This window comes from Schistocerca piceifrons, chromosome X (assembly GCF_021461385.2).
Source record: "Schistocerca piceifrons isolate TAMUIC-IGC-003096 chromosome X, iqSchPice1.1, whole genome shotgun sequence".
Lineage (NCBI taxonomy): Eukaryota > Metazoa > Arthropoda > Insecta > Orthoptera > Acrididae > Schistocerca > Schistocerca piceifrons.
Window position 1 is genome coordinate 116,899,685 of NC_060149.1, and position 24,975 is coordinate 116,924,659.

Genomic DNA, 24,975 nt, shown 5'->3' on the forward strand with positions numbered 1-24,975 from the left:
GACGTTTTGTCATTCGTGCACCCAGGTTCGTCGTTGAGTACACCATCGCAGGAGCTCCTGTCTGTGATGCAGCGTCAGGGGTAACCGCAGCCGTGGTCTCCGAGCTGATAGTCCATGCTGCTGCAAACGTCGTCGAACAGTTCGTGCAGATGGTTGTTGTCTTGCAAACGTCCCCATCTGTTGACTCAGGGATCGAGACATGGCTGCACGATCCGTTACAGCCATGCGGATAAGATGCCTATCATCTCGACTGCTAGTGATACGAGGCCGTTGAGATCCAGCACGGCGTTCCGTATTACAATCCTGAACCCACCGATTCCATATTCTGCTAACAGTCATTGGATCTCGACCAACGCGAGCAGCATTGTCGCGATACGATAAACCGCAATCGCGATAGGTTCCAATCAGACCTTTATCAAAGTCGGAAACGTGATGGTACGCATTTCTCCTCCTTACACGAGGCATCACAACAACGTTTCACCAGGCAACGCCGGTCAACTGCTGTTTGTGTATGGGAAAACGGTTGGAAACTTTCCTCATGTCAGCACGTTGTAGGTGTCGCCACCGGCGCCAACCTTGTGTGAATGTTCTGAAAAGCTAATCATTTGCATGTCACAGCATCTTCTTCCTATCGGTTAAATTTCGCGTCTGTAGTACGTCATCTTCGTGTTGTAGCAATTTTAATGGCCCGTAGTGTACTTTGGGCACTCGGGAAAGACTACGACGACCAAATTGTTATCATAGCCTCTGAAATTTCTGTTTTAGTGGAAAAGAGTTGTCGAAATGTAACAAGTGAAGTGGTATCATACTTCGTGAATCCCAGCTACCCAAATCAAGACAGAGCTGGGACATTCTGTGACTTCAGGATTGATGTACTGGATGAAGATATCTGTCAAGTACGGTAAGAGAAGATTATTTGCCATCATTTTTACTTTTGTTAATCTGTCAATGACTAAGCGTTTGTAAGAGTTTGTAGTGCATAAAAATGTAACTGTATTGTATCTAGACACCTTTCACAAATCATGGAACTTTCACTCTACAGCGGTGTATGTGCTCTTTTGGAGCTTCCTGGCATTAAAATTATCTGTATTCTTTTCTTAAATTAAAACTACGTACCGGACCGGGAAACGAACCCGGTTTTTACTGACAGCTGTCCAGGCATGACCCAAACTCGCCCTCTCAGCTTCATTTCTCGTACTTTCCAAATACCACAAAAATTTTCCTGCGTTCTTTCTGGGATAGGACGTCGGGAGTAGCACTGCACGATATCGTTCCTTCAAGAAGATATGCAGTAGAGCTACTGTGAAGTGTGGAAAGTATGAGAGAAGTCCTCGCTGTGAGGGCGTTTGGTGAGTCGTGCCTAGAAAAGTCATTCAGTAAGCGCACTGACCACTAAAAGCGAGGTTCCAGGTTCAAGCCCGGGGCCATCTCAAGTATGTCAGGAAGTTTCATACATATCTAACATTTCGGAAAGAATATTTTAAAATACTCGTACTCTGTATGCAAAGTACACATAATTATACACTATTTGATACTGCTGGAATTTGCATAACTTTTTATATTCGAAGTGAATGGTAATTTGAAGCAGAATTCTGTAGCAATACACTCTTTATACTTGAGATAAGACCGAGCGAGTTGGCACAGTGGTTAGCACACTGGACTCGCATTCTGGAGGACGACGGTTCAAACCCGCGTCTGGCCATCTTGATTTAGGTTTTCCGTGTTTTCCCTAAATCGCTTCAGGCAAATGCCGGGATGGTTCCATTGTAAGGGCACGGCCGACTTCCTTCCCCATACTTCCCTAATCCGATGGAACGGATGACCTCGCTGTTTGGTCCCCTCCCCCCAACCACCCAACCAACCAACCAATCTCCTTACACAAGGCATAAGATGAGAAAATATATACATTTGCATAAACTACCGTCATGTTTCCCTTGTCCTAAGACAGCTCAACGTGTCTGGTCTTATGTACATACGTTTTTCCACAGACTAACAGTGAAACAATAATGATGCAGAAAAGGCTCGCATTATCGGAAATTAAAGTAAAACAAACTCCGCCCGAACAGGCCATGAAGGCCCAACGGTACCGACCGGCCGCCGTGTCCTCCTCAGCAAACAGGCATCACTGGATGAGGATATGGAGTGCCATTCACACCTACATCCATACTCCGCAAGCCACCTGACGGTGTGTGGCGGCGGGTACCTTGAGTACCTCTATCGGTTCTCCCTTCTATTCCAGTCTCGTATTGTTCGTGGAAAGAAGGATTGTCGGTATGCCTCTGTGTGGGCTCTAATCTCTCTGATTTTATTCTCATGGTCTCTTCGCGAGATGTACGTAGGAGGGAGCAATATACTGCTTGACTCCTCGGTGAAGGTATGTTCTCGAAACTTCAACAAAAGCCCGTACCGAGCTACTGAGCGTCTCTCTTGCAGAGTCTTCCACTGGAGTTTATCTATCATTTCCGTAACGCTTTCGCGATTACTAAATGATCCTGTAACGTAGCGCGCTGCTCTCTATTTGATCTTCTCTATCTCTTCTATCAACCCCATCTGGTACGGATCCCACACCGGTGAGCAGTATTCAAGCAGTGGGCGAACAAGTGTACTGTAACTTACTTCCTTTGTTTTTGGACTGCATTTCTTTAGGATTCTTCCAATGAATCTCAGTCTGGCATCTGCTTTACCGACGATCAACTTTATATGATCATTCCATTTTAAATCACTCCTAATGCCTACTCCCAGATAATTTATGGAATTAACTGCTTCCAATTGCTGACCTGCTATTTTGTAGCTAAATGATAAGGTATCTATCTTTCTATGTATTCGCAGCACATTACACTTATCTACATTGAGATTCAATTGCCATTCCCTGCACCATGCGTCAATTCGTTGCAGATCTTCCTGCATTTCAGTACAATTTTCCATCGTTACAATACTACAGCATAATCCGCAAAAAGCCTCAGTGAACTTCCGAAGTTATCCACAAGGTTATTTATATATATTGTGAATAGCAACGGTCCTATGACACTCTCCTGCGGCACCCCTGAAATCACTCTTACTTCGGAAGACTTCTTTCCATTGAGAATGACATGCTGCGTTTGTTATCTAGGAACTCTTCAATCCCATCACACAATTGGTCTGATAGTCCATATGCTCTTACTTTGCTCATTAAACGACTGTGGGAAACTGTATAAAACGCCTTGCGGAATTCAAGAAACACGGCCTCTACCTGGAACTCGTGTCTATGGCCCTCTGAGTCTCGTGAACGAATAGCGCGAGCTGGGTTTCAAACGATCGTCTTTTTCGAAACCCAAGCTGATTCCTAGAGTAGATTTCTAGCTCCAGAAAAGTCATTATACTCGAACATAATACTTGTTCCAAAATTCTACAACTGATCGACGTTAGAGATACAGGTCTATAGTTCTGCACATATGTTCGACGTCCCTTCTTGAAAACGGGGATCACCTGTGCCCTTTTCCAATCTTTTCGAAGGCTACGCTCTTCTAGAGACCTACGGTACACCGCTGCAAGAAGGGGGCAAGTTCTTTCGCGTACTCTGTGTAAAATCGAACTGGTATCCCATCAGGTCCAGTGGCGTTTCCTCTTTTGAGCGATTTTAATTGTTTCTCTATCCCTCTGTCGTCTATTTCGATATCTACCATTTTGTCATCTGTGCGACAATCTAGAGAAGGAACTACAGTGCAGTCTTCCTCTGTGAAACAGCTTTGGAAAAAGACATTTAGTATTTCAGCCTTTAGTCTGTCATCCTCTGTTTCAGTACCATTTTGGTCACAGAGTGTCTGGACATTTTGTTTTGATCCACCTACATATGACCAGAATTTCTTAGGAATTTCTGCCAAGTCAGTACATAGAACATTACTTTCGAATTCATTGAACACCTCTCGCATAGCCCTCCTCACACTACATTTCGCTTCGTGTAATTTTTGGTCAGCACACCTCTCTCCCGGCCGTTTTGTCGGTTTACGAGACCGGAGCCGCTACTTCTCAGTCAAGTGACTCCCCAGTTTGCCTCACAAGGGCTGAGTGCATCCCGCTTCCAACAGCGCTCGGCAGACTGCATGGAGACCCATCCAAGTGCTAGTCCAGCCCGACAGCGCTTAGCTTCAGTGATCTGACCTTAACCGGTGTCACCACTGCGGTAAGGCCGTTGGCATCAACGGAAATTTATAATTCCTTTTATTACTTACATGTACTTGACCGTCATTGGCATCCATCCCAGGAAAAGAATGAACATGAAGAAACTGGTAAGCTCTCAGGCTGAAAAAGATTTCGCAATGCCGTGGGAAAGCGAAACGCGATGTACTATTAGTGATGTCAAGGGTGTAAACTAGATTCGGGACATCGGAAAACTGAAGATCCTATTTTCAGCAAAAAGAAACAGGCAGCAATGTGAAAACTGTGGTTCTCTAGTGCTATTAAACCTCGACAAGTCTTGGATAAAGCACACTGAAATTTGCTATGCAACAAAAAGAATTTCAGACGGTAAACTGCTTGAAGTTGACTTGTTGAAGACACTGACGAGCAGCCTCTGCCCAGCAGTAGATGTATCAGCGCAGTCGCAGCTCTCACATATCAGGAAAAATCTAAGGCAGTCCGTCTGTAAACTAAGACAGCAGGAGACTGGGGAGGTAGGCAGCAGCAAGTTATAGTACGATAACACTGCATATCGTTGGTAATCTAGTTATATTGCTACAATGAGTCAGTTGACTGATTGTGATCGTGGGAGTCCAGCTGGGCAGATTAAGGCCGATCAAAGTTTCACGTCTGCTTCGAGCGACAAAAAGTCAGCACCTGACAGACCAGTTGAATCCAGGGGCTACCGACAGTGTCTACTCAACGACTGTTCAGTGAACGTCGCTGCTAATGGGCCTCCACAGCAGGCGCCATTCATCGATGATGTAGACTGGAATTTGCACGCCAGTACAATAGCTGGACGCCCACTGAGTGGCGACAAGTGGCCTTTTCTGATGAATCCTATTTTATGCTCCATCGAACAGACGGTCGTAGGAGTGTACGGTCCTGCAACAATCGTCAAAAGGTTCCAAGCCGGAGGAGGGAGCGTTATGGTCTGGGGGATGTTATCGTGCCATTGCCTAGGTGATCTAATTCTGGGAGGCACAGTGGATCAACATATGTATGCATCTAACCTTGAAGACCATGTTCACCCCTACATGAGAGTGTTTTTGCTCAGCACAGTCACATCCACAAGCAGAACAATTCAACGTGTAACATAGCTCACGGTGTACGTGCACGGTTTGAAAAGCAGCAGGATGAGTTTACCGTGCTCCCCTGGCCACCAAACTCCGCTGATTTATACCCAATTGAGGCTCTGTGGACCACCTTGATTGGTCTGTTACGCCTCGTTCCTCAACTGAGATAACTAGTGCAGCTGGTCACGGCACTCGAGTCAGCATTTCCCCACATCCCTGTTGGTACCTCCCAGAAATTCATTGATTCTCTTCCTGAACATCGGCGCTGCAAAATGTGCTTACATAGGCTTTTGACAGATGATCACATCTGTGTTTAATATCCCATCAACAACGAGGTCATTAGATACGAAGCACAAGCTCAGATTAGGGAACGATGGGGAATGAAATAGGCTATGCGCTTTCAGAGGAATCATCCCAGCACCTGCCTGAAGTGTTTCAGGGAAACCTCAGAAAACCTGAATCAGGATGGCCAGATGAAGGTTTGAACCGTCATCCTCCCAAATGTGAGTCTAGGGTGCTAACCACTGCGCCAGCCCACTTGGTCACATTAATGTGACAGACTGTGTACGTGTATCTTTGAATTTCACAGAAATAATGTAACATGACATAATTTTTACATATCATTTTAATGTAATACTTATTAAATACCGAGGTATGTATGTGTGTGCAATTATCTTTGACTTTCAAAAATGTACAAATGTGTGTGAAATCTTATGGGACTTAACTGCTAAGGTCATCAGTCCCTAAGCTTACACATTACTTAACTAAATTATCCTAAGGACAAACACACACACCCATGCCCAAGGGAGGACTCGAACCTCCACCAGGACCAGCCGCACAGTCCATGACTGCAGCGCCTGAGACCGCTCGGCTAATCCCGCGCGGCTTTGACTTTCACTGAGCAGTGACTTGACACAATTTTTATGCATAATTTTAATACTACAATCTGACTGGATAGAGAGGAGGGGGATGTGGTATGAGGAACAAACCACAACTGGGATAGTTCTTCCATTTTGTATTTTTATTAAATTTGCTCACTAGCACAACTGTGCTAGTCCAGCTGTCTTGGATTTTGATTGGTTGAAGATGGGGGAAGGGAGATGTTTGGCTCAATGGCATCACTAATGAGGAGGGGTGGGATTTGCTTGTTTCTTGATGATGTTATATGTTCAAAGTCATTGCCATTGGACCTGTATGTAGGCAAGCTGCATTATAATTTGCACTTTTCAAGGTAATTTAAGTGCAAAGTGGTCTGGGCAGTTAGTATATATACTAACAAAGTGTAATTCACGCTCTAAGCAGGTCACTTGCAAGCTCTAGTTCAGCCCATTCGTAACGCTTGTTCATCAGACCAGGAACTATCAAGTTGGATACATTATCTGATCAGAAATATGCTAGTGGAAACTAATATGGTCTGTGTGTGTGTGTGTGTGTGTGTGTGTGTGTGTGTGTGTGTCTTTGGTTTCCTTTTTTGTGTGCACCTGTTGATGACTCAACGTTTCTGCTATTCTCTGGGTGGTATAGATTAGATTAGATTAGATTAGTTTTTCGTTCCATAGATCCGTACTGAGGAGATCCTCGTGGATGTGGAACATGTCATTTTTTTTAAGCTGAAATAACAATACTAATAGTATGAGTACATTCAATACATAATTTTTTTAGCTGAAATAACAATACTAGTAGTATGATTATATACAATACATCATTCGTTTCTATCAAAAAATTCATCAATGGAGTAGAAGGAGTTGGCCACTAGTAAGTCTTTCAGGCTTCTTTTAAACTGATCTTTATTTGTAGCTAAATTCTTTATGTTTGCTGGCAAATTATTGAAGATGAGTGTTCCTGAGTAGTGGACCCCTTTTTGAACTAAAGTGCTTTTAAGTCCTTGTGCAGATCATTTTTGTTCCTGGTATTGTATGTATGAACTGAGCTGTTTGTTGGAAAAAGAGATACATTATTTAGGACAAATTTCATTAAGGAGTAAATATACTGAGAGGCAGTAGTTAGTATACCCAGCTCTTTGAAGAGGTTTCTACAGGACGTCCGTGAATTTACTCCACAAATAATATGTATTACACGCTTTTGGACTCTGAAAACTTTTGTTTGTGTTGAAGAGTTACCCCAAAATATTATACCATATGACATTATGGAATGAAAGTAGACAAAGTAAGCAAGCTTTTTCATTTTTATGTCGCCTATGTCTGTTAACACTCGAATTGCAAATACAGATTTGTTAAGGCGTTTCTGCAGTTCTGTGGTATGCTCCTCCCAACTGAATTTATTATTAAGTTGTAATCCCAGGAATTTAAGACTGTCAACCTCTTCTATTTGCTCTTCTTCATACTTTATGCATATGCTGGGTGGAAACCTCTTGCAGGTTCTGAATTGCATATAGTGAGTCTTTTCGAAGTTTAATGTCAGTGAGTTGGCTTTAAACCATTTATTAATATCCATGGTAATATCATTAGCAGATCTTTCTAGAACTACACTTGACATACTACACTCCTGGAAATGGAAAAAAGAACACATTGACACCGGTGTGTCAGACCCACCATACTTGCTCCGGACACTGCGAGAGGGCTGTACAAGCAATGATCACACGCACGGCACAGCGGACACACCAAGAACCGCGGTGTTGGCCGTCGAATGGCGCTAGCTGCGCAGCATTTGTGCACCGCCGCCGTCAGTGTCAGCCAGTTTGCCGTGGCATACGGAGCTCCATCGCAGTCTTTAACACTGGTAGCATGCCGCGACAGCGTGGACGTGAACCGTATGTGCAGTTGACGGACTTTGAGCGAGGGCGTATAGTGGGCATGCGGGAGGCCGGGTGGACGTACCGCCGAATTGCTCAACACGTGGGGCATGAGGTCTCCACAGTACATCGATGTTGTCGCCAGTGGTCGGCGGAAGGTGCACGTGCCCGTCGACCTGGGACCGGACCGCAGCGACGCACGGATGCACGCCAAGACCGTAGGATCCTACGCAGTGCCGTAGGGGAACGCACCGCCACTTCCCAGCAAATTAGGGACACTGTTGCTCCTGGGGTATCGGCGAGGACCATTCGCAACCGTCTCCATGAAGCTGGGCTACGGTCCCGCACACCGTTAGGCCGTCTTCCGCTCACGCCCCAACATCGTGCAGCCCGCCTCCAGTGGTGTCGCGACAGGCGTGAATGGAGGGACGAACGGAGACGTGTCGTCTTCAGCGATGAGAGTCGCTTCTGCCTTGGTGCCAATGATGGTCGTATGCGTGTTTGGCGCCGTGCAGGTGAGCGCCACAATCAGGACTGCATACGACCGAGGCACACAGGGCCAACACCCGGCATCATGGTGTGGGGAGCGATCTCCTACACTGGCCGTACACCACTGGTGATCGTCGAGGGGACACTGAATAGTGCACGGTACATCCAAACCGTCATCGAACCCATCGTTCTACCATTCCTAGACCGGCAAGGGAACTTGCTGTTCCAACAGGACAATGCACGTCCGCATGTATCCCGTGCCACCCAACGTGCTCTAGAAGGTGTAAGTCAACTACCCTGGCCAGCAAGATCTCCGGATCTGTCCCCCATTGAGCATGTTTGGGACTGGATGAAGCGTCGTCTCACGCAGTCTGCACGTCGAGCACGAACGCTGGTCCAACTGAGGCGCCAGGTGGAAATGGCATGGCAAGCCGTTCCACAGGACTACATCCAGCATCTCTACGATCGTCTCCATGGGAGAATAGCAGCCTGCATTGCTGCGAAAGGTGGATATACACTGTACTAGTGCCGACATTGTGCATGCTCTGTTGCCTGTGTCTATGTGCCTGTGGTTCTGTCAGTGTGATCATGTGATGTATCTGACCCCAGGAATGTGTCAATAAAGTTTCCCCTTCCTGGGACAATGAATTCACGGTGTTCTTATTTCAATTTCCAGGAGTGTATTTATTGCAATACTTGGGTCATGTGCAAACAAAACGAACTCTGCTTCTGGCTTTTCCAAAATCATTTACATTCTACTAGATGTTTCCTATTATATTTATCTTCATGAATTAATAGGCAAATCCTACATTTCCTGAGAAGAGGATTCATGATTCAGTAAAGCATTAGCTTATGACATAGCAGTAATTTATAAAACAGTGTGATAATGTCTGTTATCTTTATAAATTCATTTTTGTTAGTAACATTGTCTCTTCTAATGTAAGTAATGATTTGAGAATGAACAAAATTGTTCAGAACTAGGCACTAATAAAAGCATTATTTGCAAGTCTGACAGAAACAAAATTAATAAATTACAAACATATAAGGAATGAAAGTAGAATGCCATTAAAAAATGCTAAATCTTAAATTGTTTTTCCAAAAAAAATTTAATATATCTGTGATCAAACCAGTTCACAAATGCAGTTACCTGCTAATTATTTGACAAGTTGTCATATTACTGAAAAATATAAACATACTGTGCACTGTATGTAGCAGGAGACATTCCTAAAATTTGGAATACAACAATGTACTTAGTTTTACATAGTATGAATGCCAGTTCATAAAGTCAAACAGTATTACAAAACGAAGAATATAAATAGTTAAACAAGGAAAAATCATCTTTTTGGATTTTCATGAGATTTTACCAAACCTTTTGATTCTATAACACATAAAAATTTATATAGGGAACTAACACTTTTGATATAAATGACACTTGATGTGCATGATTGGAATTATACTTTAATAACAGGAACATGTGGTGATTATAACAGGCTGCACCAGAGTTCAGAGTGGAGGAAAATTCAATTATAGAATTACACATGGTTCAATATCTAACCCACTCACAAGCTACAGAAGTGATCTATCAAAGTAAAATGCCCTTCAGAACAAAAATAATAATAAAAGGTCTGTACTCAAAGAGTAAAGTGTTTTTCTGAAAAGATTATCTGTTGATTAATAGGAAGGAGTTAAACTTTTAATCTTATAAAGACTGTGTCAGCACACAAATTTGAGGATGACTTCTGTGTAAATGTTCACAGGAAGGTCTATTTAGTCAACATTATGTAATTAATAAATGATACTGTGTCAGGATAGTGAATCTGTTGAGTTCAGAGCGTTCTACACATATGCTATCTATTTTTGAACAGTGGAAACATCAGGTTGAAATATTAACAATATAAGGAAAAGGATAAATCACTATTCACCATAAAGACGGCACGTTAAGTTGCAGACAGGTGCAAAAAAGAGATTCAGCTTTTGGCCAAAGCCTTCTATGAAAAGAAATGACACATACACACATATTCATATGAGCAAGCACAAGCTGCCAGAGATGGCACTCACATGTGCATGAGGTGTGCTTGCTGGTATGAATGTGTGTGCAGTTTATTTTCTGATGAAGGCTTTGGCTGAAAGTTAAATGTGCAACAGTCTGTTCATTGCGCTTGTCTGCAACGCAGTGTTTCATCTTTATGGTGAATAGCGATCTATCCTTTTCCTAATGTTATTCTATTTTAATTGCCTTGCCCTGTATAGTACCTCATTATAGTGTACACCATCATTCAATAATTTTTCATCAGTAACATGATCGTAAACAGCATTTGCATACCAATTGCCACGTAGTTTAGTTTGATGGGAAATGAATCTTGGAAGCTAAAAAGGAGCTACCAAAAGAAATATGTATGCAGATTATTGACAAAATATGTAGATGTGTAGTGAGAAAGTAAATGGGATCAAAATGAAGTAGAAAGGGAGTATGTGATTGACTGATTTTTATCTGGTCACATTTTACTACATTATGTGCAGAGTATGCACTTCTTATATAAGATAGATCAGCTTAATCTAATGTCTTAAAATATTCAGCCTACATATTACAATTTAAAATACAAAACAGGCAAATATGACAGTAATTTTATATATACATTTACCTCTCTGTTTATATTTATATACTAAAGTTATTTAAGTAATGATTTAATCAGGTGAATACAGTGTAAACATACAAAAACATATGATACATGCAATAATTTATATTTATGTGTAGTTTTATATGTTGTTATAAATATCGTTTCCACACTCACTTTCCCACAGGTAACTGTAATACAAATATAATGATAATAAAACATTATTCACTATTTATATATTCATTCTTCTACACTATAAAATTCTTTCTGCATAAAATAATCCTTAAAACATTTCTGGAATGCCTTCTTACTCATACTATCCCTTAGTCCCTTAGGTAGACACTTTACCAGTTCTATGCCTGAGTACTGAGTACTTGTGTCATGTGAATGGACATCTGTGTTTTTTCTAGTGATATATGTAGTCCTTTGTTAACAAAACTGTTATACTGATATGTAGCCTATATAGATGGAAATATCAGTATTTTTGATGCCTTTCTTTTGCAGTACAAAAATTCCTTTTATGTTGCTGCTGAAGTTTCCTCACACACTAATTCCATATTGTTGAGTAAGTGTAAAAAGACCATGGTATACTGTACATAGAAGTTGTTTACTGGCATAAAGTGCAAGTTATTTCATAATAAATATTATAGAACTTAATGTTAAGTACACGTTGTCTATATGTTCTCTTGATTGGAGATTATTGTTTAACACTATTCCCAAAAATTTTACAGAAGTTATTTGTTCCCATTTTGTTTCATTTATAAATAATGTATGTGACATTCTTTTTCTTTATTGGTGAGCACCGTGAACATTGTTCATTTTAGATTTATAATTAAGTCATTCTCTGTGAGCCACAACCATGTTGTTTGTTGAAATAAATGTGCTTCATTCAGATGTTTCCACACTTTTTTCTACTTTTGCTAATGTCATCAGAATAAAGAATTTTCTGTTTTTTGTCACTGACATTAATATTGTTTGTAAAGAGGTTGTGTCCAGATTCTGTCACCACATACTGCTTTTTGTTGCCAACATATGACTGTATTATTGCACTGCATGTCCACTTGTGCCACATCTTTCAACTTTTTCAAGTAGAAATGTAAAGGTGATTGTATTAAAAGCCTGAGGTAAATCTAGAAACATAGCAGACAATCTGCAGCTCATGGCCTAGTGGCTGGCATTGCTGCCTCTGGATCAAGGGGGCACTGGTTTGATTACCTGCCAGGTCGAGGATTTTCTCGCCCTAGGGGCTGGATATTTGCGTGTCCTCATCATTTCATCATCATTCAGGAAAAGTGGTGAGACTAGACAGTGAAAAGGTTGGGAATTTGCATGGGCACTGATAACCATACAGCTGCACATTCCACAAACCAAATATCATCATCACAGCAGATACCGAGTTCCTTTCGTCCAATGCTTCTGTGACAGACTCTGTTAGTCAATAGCTATTTCTGTAGATTTCCCTTTTTGGACACTTTGTTGTGACAGTACCAGAATATTGTCTTTCTGTAAGAATTTAATCAATCTACTCTGCATAAGCAGCCATAATATTTTTGAAAAATCAGATATTAGGGATACTGGTCTGGAGTTATTTGACTAATATTTGTCACCTTTTTTGTGTTTTAGCACTACTTAGTTAATTTTTATTTTTTCCTGGAAACACTCCACCTCTGAATGAGCAGTCTGCAATATCAAAAAGTGCTTCATTTATTTCCAGACCCACATGTTTTATTAAATTATTAGATATGATCATATCCCTGTGGAAGAGCCAGATGTAAAATCTTCCCAATTCACCCACCCAGCATGTCCTAGTCCACTCCTATCACAGGCTTATCGTATACCATCAGAGGTAGGGTCACCTGTGAAAACAAAAATGTTGTATACAAACTCTGCTGCAATCACTCCACAGTTTTTTATGTTGATATGACAACCAACCAGCTGTCCACCAGAACGAATGGCCACCATCAAACTGTGGACGATGACAAAGCTGACCATCCAGTGGTAAAACCTACAGCTGAGCACAACATGCTTGATTTCAATGGCTGTTTCACAACCTGGATCCTCCCTTCCACTGCCATCTTTTTCTGAACTGTGCAGATGGGAGTTATCCTTCCAACACATCCTTCACTCCCATAACCATAATGGCCTCAGTCTCTGTTAACCCAATGTCCACACCCTCGATTCAGCAGTTTCCTCTTCCTCTGTCCTGTCAACCCATGCAAATCCTTGTCTCCAAGTCACCTCCATCGTGTGCCGCAGCCCACTGCTCCAGTGCCTGTGCATCACAGACCTAGCCTGTGCACCTGCTACTCCCCTCCCCACTCCCCTCCCCCCCCCCTCCCCCCCACATTCCCAGCTATATAATTATAGCATTCAAAACTTCCAACCTATAAATGTAGAGCTAAAAATGATGTAATGCAGTTATCTCAAGCATATCTGAAAACTGTCACTCAGAGAGAAATTAATTAATGATATTTTTAAACAATGAAATTGCATTTACATGATACCACAAAAGTAATGGCTGAAACTTACTTGCAGCATGGATTTTGAACAGTTTTCTCTCAGTGGGCCACACAGAACACTTGGTATATGCCGTAATGACCGTTTTATTGTGACCACCTCACTACCAAATGGCATTGGATTATCAGAACTATGTGGAGAAAATGGTGGACAACACAGTAAGTAATGATACTATAATGGTTGTAACTGTTTGTGCCAATCCTTTTCAGTACAGGTAATAAGTGTTGTCACAAATATCAATACTAACATCTCACATGGCTCATTTAGCTGGAAATTCAAACAAAAATATTTCAGTAATGATTTATTGTTATGAAGTCATAAGACTAAGGAAATATTCCATATAAACAGCTTTATTTTTTAGTTTTATTCTAAATCATCACACTAATACTTCAATGGCATTTTATTCATATGCATACTACAATGAAAACCCTTCCACATGATCAAATTCTCATGTGAGGTAGTGCAGTTGCTACAATGCTCTACTTGCATGCTGGGTGGGACAGAGTTCCCCATTTGGTCAATATAAATTAGATTTCCATTATTTCCTACACCACTTAAAGTGAATATCAGGATGGTCTCTATGATGAGTCAGTGGTTCATTTCCTGTCATAATACTTGCCCAATCTAAATTTGTGATCCATTTGTAGTGATCAACAAGAAGTACAATTCCTATCTCATGTTATTTTCACACATTACTGTAACAAGAAAAAAAGTGTTTAATCCTGGCACCCAAGTTGCACTGATAGCAATAAAATTTTGTTTTTATTATGTTGGCATATGTTTTTTCAATTCAGTAAGTCAAGTGTCATCATAACGAGCAAAATCATTATGTTTATACAACTTTATAAGTCAGTTAAGTTGTGTGTGTTTGTTCAGACTGATAAACAGTAATACTGTGCAATGCTATTTTTTTTGGTTTTGGGTGATTTATTCACCCAAAGTTGATGGGGGATTATAAGGAGCCCACATCAACATTTTCAGTAGTTACAAAATGTGCAATTGGATTCAAAGGCGCCTGTACCTGTCCTGGAAATGAAATCCAAAAAATGCCACCTAGCATTTATTAAATACCTGACACCAAAGGCATGGCAGAGAAGAGAATAATACATTTGCATGAAGAGTTAACTACAAGAAAGTGTTGTGTAAAATGAATTCCACACATGCTGAATGTTGACTTAAAGCAAAAGTTTTATGAGTGATGTTTGGATGATTTTAAAAAGATTCAGCTGAGTTTGTGAACCAGTTTATAACTGAGGCTACAATTTGCATGAAAATGCTATGAGATGAAATGGCCATCTGTATCCACTTTAATAACTTTCTGATGTCTTCACCACAATTTTTATTATTTCCAAAACTACCTTATGCATTTCGACATTATGTCAGTTTCAAAGGTTATAAAATACAATACAAACTTTGTATCAAAATATATGTAGAAAGGTTGTATTTGACAATTAACTAGAGATATAGTATAATGAGTAGACTATGGCTTTCTAGCTTACCAGTGTCGTATAAATTATATAAAATTGTTCATTAGTATGTTGTGTCTTGTTAACAGTCTAAATCATGAGACTAGTGCAAACCACTACCAAGGGACTAATTGGAAAACAAGTGGATGAACCACTAGGCTGTGCTGGATACATGAAACATGCCACATTTATTTGTTTACAACTAAATTTTCATCATTATATCTTATAAAACAATTTCATCAGGAAACACTGTACAATGTTTTACAAAAAGGTATTTCTTTACAAAAAAATGTGTAACAGGTCTTTTGAGTGGTTGAAAATAATGCACTGGAAGAGTTCACTGGGTAGTGTTAGGGTACATGAGGCCTACTGTCTTTCAACAAACAATTTTTTGACAACTTACAGCATGTAAGTACCAAGAAATACCAGTTGGGACAAGCACTCACTTATGAAGAACAGGTGACACCCATGCATTGTCATTCCTGCCAATGGAAGCAAAAGCTTAAGCACTATACAGAAAATTCAAACAATTTGAGAAGGCACTATTTTGGAACCCCATACATCAGTTCCCTCTATAGTATATGGCAACCATCCCATATTGCTTTATCTAATTAAAATTCCTTAACCTACAAACATCAGTTTCACTAAACCACCATCCAAAATACAGTCATATGAAAACCAGTGCAATATTACTACTAATGGTACACTGTCAGTTATGCTACGTTACATAACTTGTTTCCTTTTACTTACATTATATGTCACAGTTTTTTCCATCAATCAACAATAACTCTTAAAGAAATAGGTATAAGTATATAACAAACCAAAAGCTGTAATTGTACATACGCCAGTTGATAAAAAATAATAAAAATTATAGGGATTAGTAGAGGACAGGAAGAGTTTAGTTTATAACTGGCACACTTAAAATAATGTACTTAAGAGCTTCTGTGGTCCTATGACTACAGAATTGTTTTCTGTGAATAACAAACATTGTAAAATCCCATGGAGCAATTAAAAGGGGGGGGGGGTTAGGGTAAACAAGGTAAATCTTGACACACTGAAAAATCCTTTAAAACTGTTTGTAATCCTGTGACTACAAATGTTTTAATAAATTACTTTGAATGAAATAATGCAAAAGTGTTGTGGAACAGCTGTATTAGCACTGTTGCGGAGAGTTTTCAATTTGTGTAATGCAATTTCAAGAACTGAGCAACAACTTACAAATACTTTATCAGCCTATGACCAATACAAGTGAATTACACTACATATGTAGTTAATGATTAAACTTTTACTCATCTTGCGTAAAATGAAAAACACAGGAAAGAGCCACAGAAAGGTGTACAGCTTTATGGGTAAAGTACAGAATGGTAAAATGTTTATCGCAAAAACAATACTATGTAGAGGTAAACTACATTGAGTTGCCATCTGCCAAGGACCTAGGACGATTGCAGAACTATAAGTTCTCTGTAGGTAGACTGAAAAACAAGTTTTTGGTAAAATCTATTTGTGTGTTTAGTATTTCTGATGAAAATTTTGTTATACTCTGTAAAATCTCCAATTCCTTAAGCATGTTTAACAACAGCCCCTTAGGAGTATTGTGCAGGACTTAAAGATTAATTTGAATTTTGCCTAACATGTGATTGTTTTATAAAAGATGCCTTTTCATATACGAGATGTGGCTAGAAAAAAACTGGACTAGTACTGGTGAAACAATAAAACGAATGCAATAAGGCTGAAAGTCACGTGGCCTGTCACGTGACTCTCGCTCCGCCTACTGCTCGAGTTTCATCTGCCTCCTGCACTCAGTCTGCCCGTGGCGTCTGTTTTAAGTAGTTGACGTTTTGTCTGTGCGTCGGAAAATGTTGAGTGTACAGAAAGAACAGCGTGTTAACATCAAATTTTGTTTCAGACTAGGAAAATCTGCAAGTGAAACGTTTGTAATGTTACAACAAGTGTACGGCGATGATTGTTTATCATGAACACAAGTGTTTGAGTGGCTTAAATGATTTAAAGATGGCCGCGAAGACACCAGTGATGACACTCGCACTGGCAGACCACTGTCAGCAAAAACTGATGCAAACATTGAAAAAATCGGTAAACTTGTTCGACAAGATCGCCGTTTAACAATCAGAGCAGTGTCTGAGTTAACAGGAGTTGACAAGGAAAGTGTTAGGCAGATTCTTCATGAAAGTTTCAACATGAACAAAGTGTGTTCAAAAATGGTTCCAAAGTGTCTCACAATTGAACAGAAGGAACGCCGAGGAATGATTTGTTCTGACATCCTGGAAAACATTGAAAGTGATCCCACCTTCTTACAAAATGTTATTACTTGCGATGAATCGTGGTTTTTTACTTACGATCCCGAAACTAAACGCCAACCGATGCATTGGAAAACTCCTGGTTCTCCACGACAAAAAAAAGCACGAATTTCAAAATCGAAATTCAAGGCAATGGTGATTGTTTTTTTTTTTTTTGACATCAAAGGGATTGTGCATGTTGATTGGGTACCAGAGGGACAAACAGTGAATCAGCATTACTACATTAGCGTCCTGGCTACCCTACGTGAGCGAGTATGGAGAAAACAGAACGATTTGTGGAGAAAAAAGTCATGGATCCTTCACCAAGACAATGCCCCAGCTCACAGTGCGTTGTCAGTGAAGATGTTTTTGGCAAAACACAACATTCCCATCTTAGATCATCCACCCTACTCACCTGATTTGGCCCCCTGTGACTTTTTTCTTTTCCCTAAAGTCAAGTCAGCTTTGAAAGGAACTAGATTTGAGACTGTTGAAGCAGTAAAAGAAAAAGCGACGGAAGTAATGTATGGACTTGCCGAAAATGATCTGCAGCATTGCTATGAACAGTGGAAAATTTGTATGGAGCGGTGTAGAGACCGAGGAGGAGAGTACATTGAAGGAGATAACATGAAATTGTAAATAATTGTAAATAAATGTTTTTTCCAGCATCAGTCCAGTTTTTTTTCTAGCCGCACCTCGTAGCCTTCATTGCTGTCATATGTATGCTCTCTAATATGTTTTGTGAAGGTTCTATGAGTCTGTCTTACATAAAATTTTTCACAATCACCGCACTTAATCCTGTAAACTCCTATGCCCTCATACTTTTCATGTCTGGCCTAAATTGAGTGTCATAATGTGTTCCCTAATTTCCTGTTAGTTTTTACCACCAAACTGATATTATGCCTCCTGAATCTATTTATTATGTGTTCAGTGAATGTTCCTTTATATTTCATACTCATCCTTATTTTTTGTTGTTTTTTTATGTTGAGTGCTTCTGTTATTTATAAGCTTACTGTACATAAACTTACCTTAGTTACTATCATAACCATTCAACCTTGCCATCTGTTCTAAAATATTCAAATCTTTCTCAATGTAATTTTCATTTAAGAGCAGCTTCATTAACATATTTATCACAGACGAAAAACAGTTTTTGGTGGCATGAGTCCACTGGTATAATGGCATCTGTAAATGCTGCCTTCCTAAAAGTTCCAAATGCCAGTTTGTTGGTGGACCTAGCTGACTCAAGAAAATTTATAGCTTGTCCAACTTCATGTTCAACTGTAAATTTTATGTTGTGGTGCATATTGATAAATTTTAGAGACATCTTTTTGATCATTTCATCATTACATTTTACGACTATAAAAGTATCATCCACGTATCTGCTATAAGTGAGAATGTTACTCCAGATTTCTGGGTATTTAGTAACAAAACTGTTTTCCAATTGATCCATAAAAGTCTGGGCTGCTGTGCCTAATAAACTGTTTCTCGTAGCTAGGCCTACTGGTTGATGGTAATATTTTCCATTAAAGTGAAATAGTTGAAAGACAAGTAAAACTCTGATATATCAATCAATTCTATTCTATTCTTGGCCAATACTTTCATGTTTTAACAAATTACACTTGATAACATAAATGGTTTTGGAAACTGGTTTGTTAGTGTATGGGTTAACAACATCCAAGGAGGCTAGAGAAGCATTCTCTGGAAGGACTAAATTTTTTGTCTTTTGTACAAAATGGTATGAGCTCCTCAAAGAAAAGCACCTCTCAAAAGTGTAAACTTCTCTAAGTCTTTTATTGAGAACCCTATTTAACTTATACATTAGTGCAGCATCACTGTTCACAATTGGACACATCAATGAAATGCATTTGCTTGTGAATATGACTGATGTGTGTTTCTCTTTTTCTAATGAAAGCTGTGGCCGAAAGCTTTTTGTAAGTGACTTTCAGTTGTGCCTGCCTGCAACTTAACAGTAAGTAGCAATCTATCTTTTCCTACATTGTTCATATTCCTACCTGGAGTTTTCACTGTTTGAACAATTTTATATGATCAACATAACACTGGTAAGCTATAAATCTATATTCTACTCATTATACTGTCTCTAATAAATTGTGAAATGTAAGACTTTCATATCTTTTGATACCAGTTTTGTGATGTATTGTGAAATGTAATATTTTCATATATTTTGATACCAGTTTTGTGATGTTCTCTGAAGCACCAAAAAACTAGTATAGGCATGCATATTCAAATGCAGACATATATAAACAGGCAGAATACAGTGCTGCAGTGAGAAATGCCTATATGAGACTATGAGTATCTGGCACAGTTGTTTGGTTAATGCTGCTACAATGGCAGGTTATCGAGATTTAAGTGAGTTTGAACATGGTGTAATAGTTGTCGCATGAGCAATGGGACACAGCACCTCCAAGGTTGATGAAATGGGGATTTTCCTGTACAACCATTTCACAAGTGTACCTCTGAATATCAGGGATCCGGTAAAACATCAACTCTCTGACATCAATGCAGCCAGAGAAAGATCCTGCAAGAATGGGACCAATGAGGACTGGAGATAATCATTCAACATGACAGACATGCAACTGTTCCTCAAATTGCTGCAGATTTCAATGCTGGGCCATCAACAAGTGTCTGCATGTGAACCATTCAACGAAACATTACTGATATGGGCTTTTGGAGCCAAGCCCACTCGTGTACCCATGATGACTGCATGACACAAAGCTTTACATCTTGCCTGGGCCCGTCAACACTGACATTGGACTGTTAATGACTGGACACATGTTGCCTGGTCAGACAAGTCTCGTTTCAAATTGTATCGAGCAGATGGACATGTACTGGTATGGAGACAACCTCATGAATCCATGGAATCCTGTATGTCAGCAGGGGACTGTTCAAGCTGGTGGAGGCTTTGTAATGGTGTGGGCTATGGGCAGTTGGAGCAATATGGAACGCCTCATACGTCTAAATACAACTCTGACAGGTGACACGAACGTAAGCATCCTGGTGATCACCTGCATCCATTCATGTCCACTGTGCATTCCAACAGACTTGGGCAATACCAGCAGGACAATGCAACACCTCACACATCCAGAAATGCTACAGGGTGGCTCCAGGAACACTCTTCTGAGCTGAAACTCTTCCACTGGCCACCAAACTCCCCAAACATGAACATTACTGAGCAAATCTGGGATGCCTTGCAACATGCTGTTCAGAAGAGAACTCCACCCACGTGTACTCTTATAGATTTATGGACAGCCCTGCAGGATTCATGGTGTCAGTTCCCTCTGGCTCTATTTCAGACATTAGTCGAGCCCATGTCATGCCATGTTGCGGTACTTCTGCATGCTCGTGGGGGCCCTACACAATATTAGGCAGGTGTACCAGTTTCTTTGGCTCTTCAGTGTACATGAATTGTGCTGGCGTAAGCTGTTGCCAGCACACCGGTCAGCAAAGATGTAGCGCGAACATTGATAGTAGGTGCTAGATAGCCTTTGAAAATGATGAAATGTCAAAATGCGTAAGGCGATTTTGGAAATAATAAAAAATGTGGTCAAGGCAGAAAGTTGTTAATGTTATAACTTAGGGTGAAACATTGGCTTGCCAGTTCATGCCAACAGCAAGACAACAACCAAAACATTGGATGGAAGCAAGACACCATGCACCAAAAATTGCAAGATTTATTTCATTTGCTAGAATTGTTATGGTCAGTGTTTTCTGGGAGATTATCTGGCAAGAGGTTGAACAACAAATATTACACAAGTCTTCTGGGCCAACAAATCAAAACAAATATGTGAAAATAGGCATAGATTCCAAAATGCAACAAAGAAACAACAATTATCTTACATCAGAACAGTGCATCTGACAACAAAAGTGCATTTGTCAATGGGAAAACTCAAAAACAGTAAAATGCGTTTGACATCCACCCTGTTCATGAGATTAGTTAACTTTTGATTTGTTGTTATGTAACATACTGAGTCCATCAAAGAAGCTACAGCAGCCATAGATGGCTACTTTGCAGACTTTACATAATCTGATTTCAGTGATTGGATGTACGCAATGGAAAACACTTAACAAAGAGTGTGATTCATAATAAAATGTGTCACAACAAAATTGCATTTTTTGCCAGAGAACACAATATTTCATTTCCTGTGCCATCACTGTAAAATCTACAGTGTATTGTGTTTGGAGCCTGTATTTGTTTGTATAATTAAACAAAATTAACAGTCAACCCAAACTCTGGTTATTCTATATTGTTTCCATGCGCTTATAGTACAACATCTTCCATCTAACAATTGAGAGGATCCAAGGACACTGGTGTGGATGACACTAACCATCTTGAAGCTGGCTACAGTTTTTCAAAATGGGACAGTGTAAGTGGCAGGTGCAAAAGAGCATAGTGCCAATGTAAAATACACAATACCAACCAATACTGGTAGTGGTATGTTTCATAATTTTGCAAGCTATATGTTTAATAAAGTCCTCAGAATCACCACCACAAAGTCAACATAGATATTTGGGAACCTAAAACTCTTGTGAATAAAAATGTACCACTTTCAAAGTAGATATCTATGCACAGCCTTGAAAATAGCAAACAAATTACTTGAATAGTCAAACGGCCTCTACTTAACTATAAAATAAAGTAAATATCAGTCAGCAGTCAGCACTATTGTTCAGATAATGAACACAAGTTATTTAGTCCCTAAACAGCCACAAAAAAATTGGAAAAATATCGGATGATCTACATTACCCCACTACGTTGAGAAATGACATCTGCAGCTGTTAGTAGGAAATAAATAAAGAAAATTAAATTAAATTGAAAAAAAGATAAATGAGTCACCTAGGAGTTGTACGTAATACAAGGCAGTTGTAGCAACAGAGATTACCAAAGCACAAAGGGCACTAAACAAGTAGAAATGTTTATATGTCAGTAAACTAGATTAAGAAGCAGTAGTGTCATATATCAGTGAGGAACTTCAAACTCTTAGCTCAGGACAACAGGATATAGAGGAACGATGGCTCAAGTTTAAAATGATGGTTGACTATGTACTGACAGATAGAACAGAGTAGGCAAAAATGTGGAAACACCAAAAACACAACACATTATCATGCCTAATATGGTACAGTAAAAATGTTGGCAGACAAAACAGTTTCCAGTCATCTGCAAATGGATAAATACCAGTCCTGTGTGATTTTCAAGGAAATCTTATACCATTCTTCCTGCAAAACAGCGATAACTTCAGGTAATGATGATGGTGGTGAATAGTGAGCATGTACCCCTCTCTCCAAGGTAGACCACAAAGTCTCAATAATAATGAGATCTGTTGACTGTGGTGGCCTGGGGAGATGTGATACTTCATCCTCATGCTCACAAAACCAGTCATGGGGAATGTGAGCTTTGTTCTCTTGGAACACAGCATCACCGTTGAAGAACAAACATTATACCATCGGATGGACCTTATCAGCCAAAATGGTTAAATAATCCATGGCATTAATGTGACTTTGCAGAGTAAGCATGGTGTCCATGGAATATCATGAGATGGCTGCCCAAATCCTCATTGAACCCTGCCGTGTTTCACTCTCGGGATGTAAACTTGGCCAGAAGTTGAAGACAGTGTGGAGCCAGATCCACCTGGCTAAATAACTTCCTTCCATTACTCCATAGTCCATGCTATGGCACCATGTTTTTCTGTTATGGGAATTTGCATCACTGGTGAGTGGTCTTGGAATTCCAACTCATCCTGCAATTCCATTCTTATGGAGCTCCCTTCATGTTGTTTTGCCCAGACAGGGTTTGCAAGTGTGACATGCAGTTTTACAGTGGCTTTTGCAGCTGTTATCTTCTTAGTTTTGATCACAATCCTCTTCAATGAGCATCTTTCATGGCTGCACAACACACACTTTCATCTGCATTATGACTTCATGGATGATTTTTTTCTGCTTTCCCTGTAAGAGGTATAAATCTTTGATATGGTGCCTCTTGAAACACCAAACACTTCATTTACCTTGGGGATGGAAGCACGCAACATACAAGCACCAACAATTTCCCCACAATTGAATTCACTTAGCTCTGGCATGATGCACTCACAGTCACGCAGACTATCAATGTACAATGAAATCGGCCAGTAGTTGAAAACATCAGCTTTATCACCTTTTTTGAACAGTGGTTTCACACTTGCATATTTGAGTCCATTAGAGACAGCATCTTGATTTACAGACTCATTAAATATGTGACAGAGAACTTCAAGAATAAATTTGCAGCACTGCTTCAGTACTCTGACAGATATATTATCCACACCAGTGGAATTTTTATTTTTCATTTGCCTTATTACTGCCTCAGTCTCTTTGGTTGTAATAGAGGGTAGATGCATTTGACTAATTTTATTCTGTATTGCTTTTTGTAGAAGAGTCATGGCTTCAACTCTAGACCCTTTACAACTAATTTGTTGTTGAAGATATTGGCAACTATATCACCTTCAGCTGCCATGGATCCATTATGACACACTTTGATACTGTCTGTATCTTCTGTAATTTTTCCTGTCTCTCTTTTGAACATCTTCCAAACAGTTTTTATTTTATTATTTGAATTATTAATTTCAGATTTAATAAAAATGCTCTTGCATTTTTTCATGACACTCCTGAGGTTTGTTGTATTTCTGAGAGAGACATAAAGCATTCTCTTTGTTTTACAGTATATTTTGACTCCCTTAATGAGCCAGGTAAGGAAATTTACATTAAAATTACCAAGCATGATAATTTCTTTGTTTTTTTTGAGAACAGACAAGTTAAAAGTGATTCTATTTGCTTGAGGAATATACTAGGGTTTCCTGAGGGTGCTGTGTAAACAGTAATCACATTAACAGGCGGAGAATTAACATGGAGTTCAATGCAACACGCCTCAAAATGTTGATCAACATGATAATTCTTTACATCCACAGATTTGTACACTACATTAGTTTTAACATACTTTATTACTCCACCTTTATCCATTGTGCTTCTACACTCATGCTCATAAATTAAGGATAATTGCAGAAAGTGGTGCCACAAAACATGGCACTACACAAAACTGGTGCTAATAGCATAGGCACACACAACACAGATCTGTAAGTCCACGGTATTGATGATAATTTGAGAAAACCGTCCCGAAACACATGTGCTACAAAACGCCACTGTTTCCTGCACATGTACCCTGACATCAATATGGGATATGATCACCATGCATGTGTAAACAGGCTGCACAATGGGTTGGCATACTCTGGATCAGGTGGTTAAGCATCTGCTGGGATATAGCCTCCCTTTCTTGCACCAGTGCCTGTCAGAGCTCCTGAAGTGTCATAGGGGTTTGAAGATGTGCAGCAATATGTCGACTGAGACCATCACAGATGTGCTCCATGAGGTTTAGGTCTGGAGAACAGGCAGGCCACTCCATTTGCCTGATATCTTCTGTTTCAAGGTACTCCTCCACGATGGCAGCTCAGTGGGGCCATGTGCTATCATCCATCAGGAGGAAGGTGGGAACCACTGCACCCCTGAAAAGGCAGACATACTGGTGCAAAGTGATGTCCCGATACACCTGATCTGTTACAGTTCCTCTGTCAAAGA

The 24,975-nt window shown here is 39.9% G+C and overlaps 1 protein-coding gene across 1 annotated transcript in view; it reads left to right on the top strand.

The window, feature by feature from the left end:
- Positions 1 to 24,975, top strand: part of LOC124722964 — a 355,252-nt gene that overhangs the window by 235,477 nt on the left and 94,800 nt on the right. The window contains exons 3-4 of the mRNA XM_047248133.1: positions 766 to 901; positions 13,623 to 13,762. Coding sequence (XP_047104089.1) covers positions 766 to 901; positions 13,623 to 13,762 — 276 coding nt within the window. The remainder of the gene's footprint in view (positions 1 to 765; positions 902 to 13,622; positions 13,763 to 24,975) is intronic.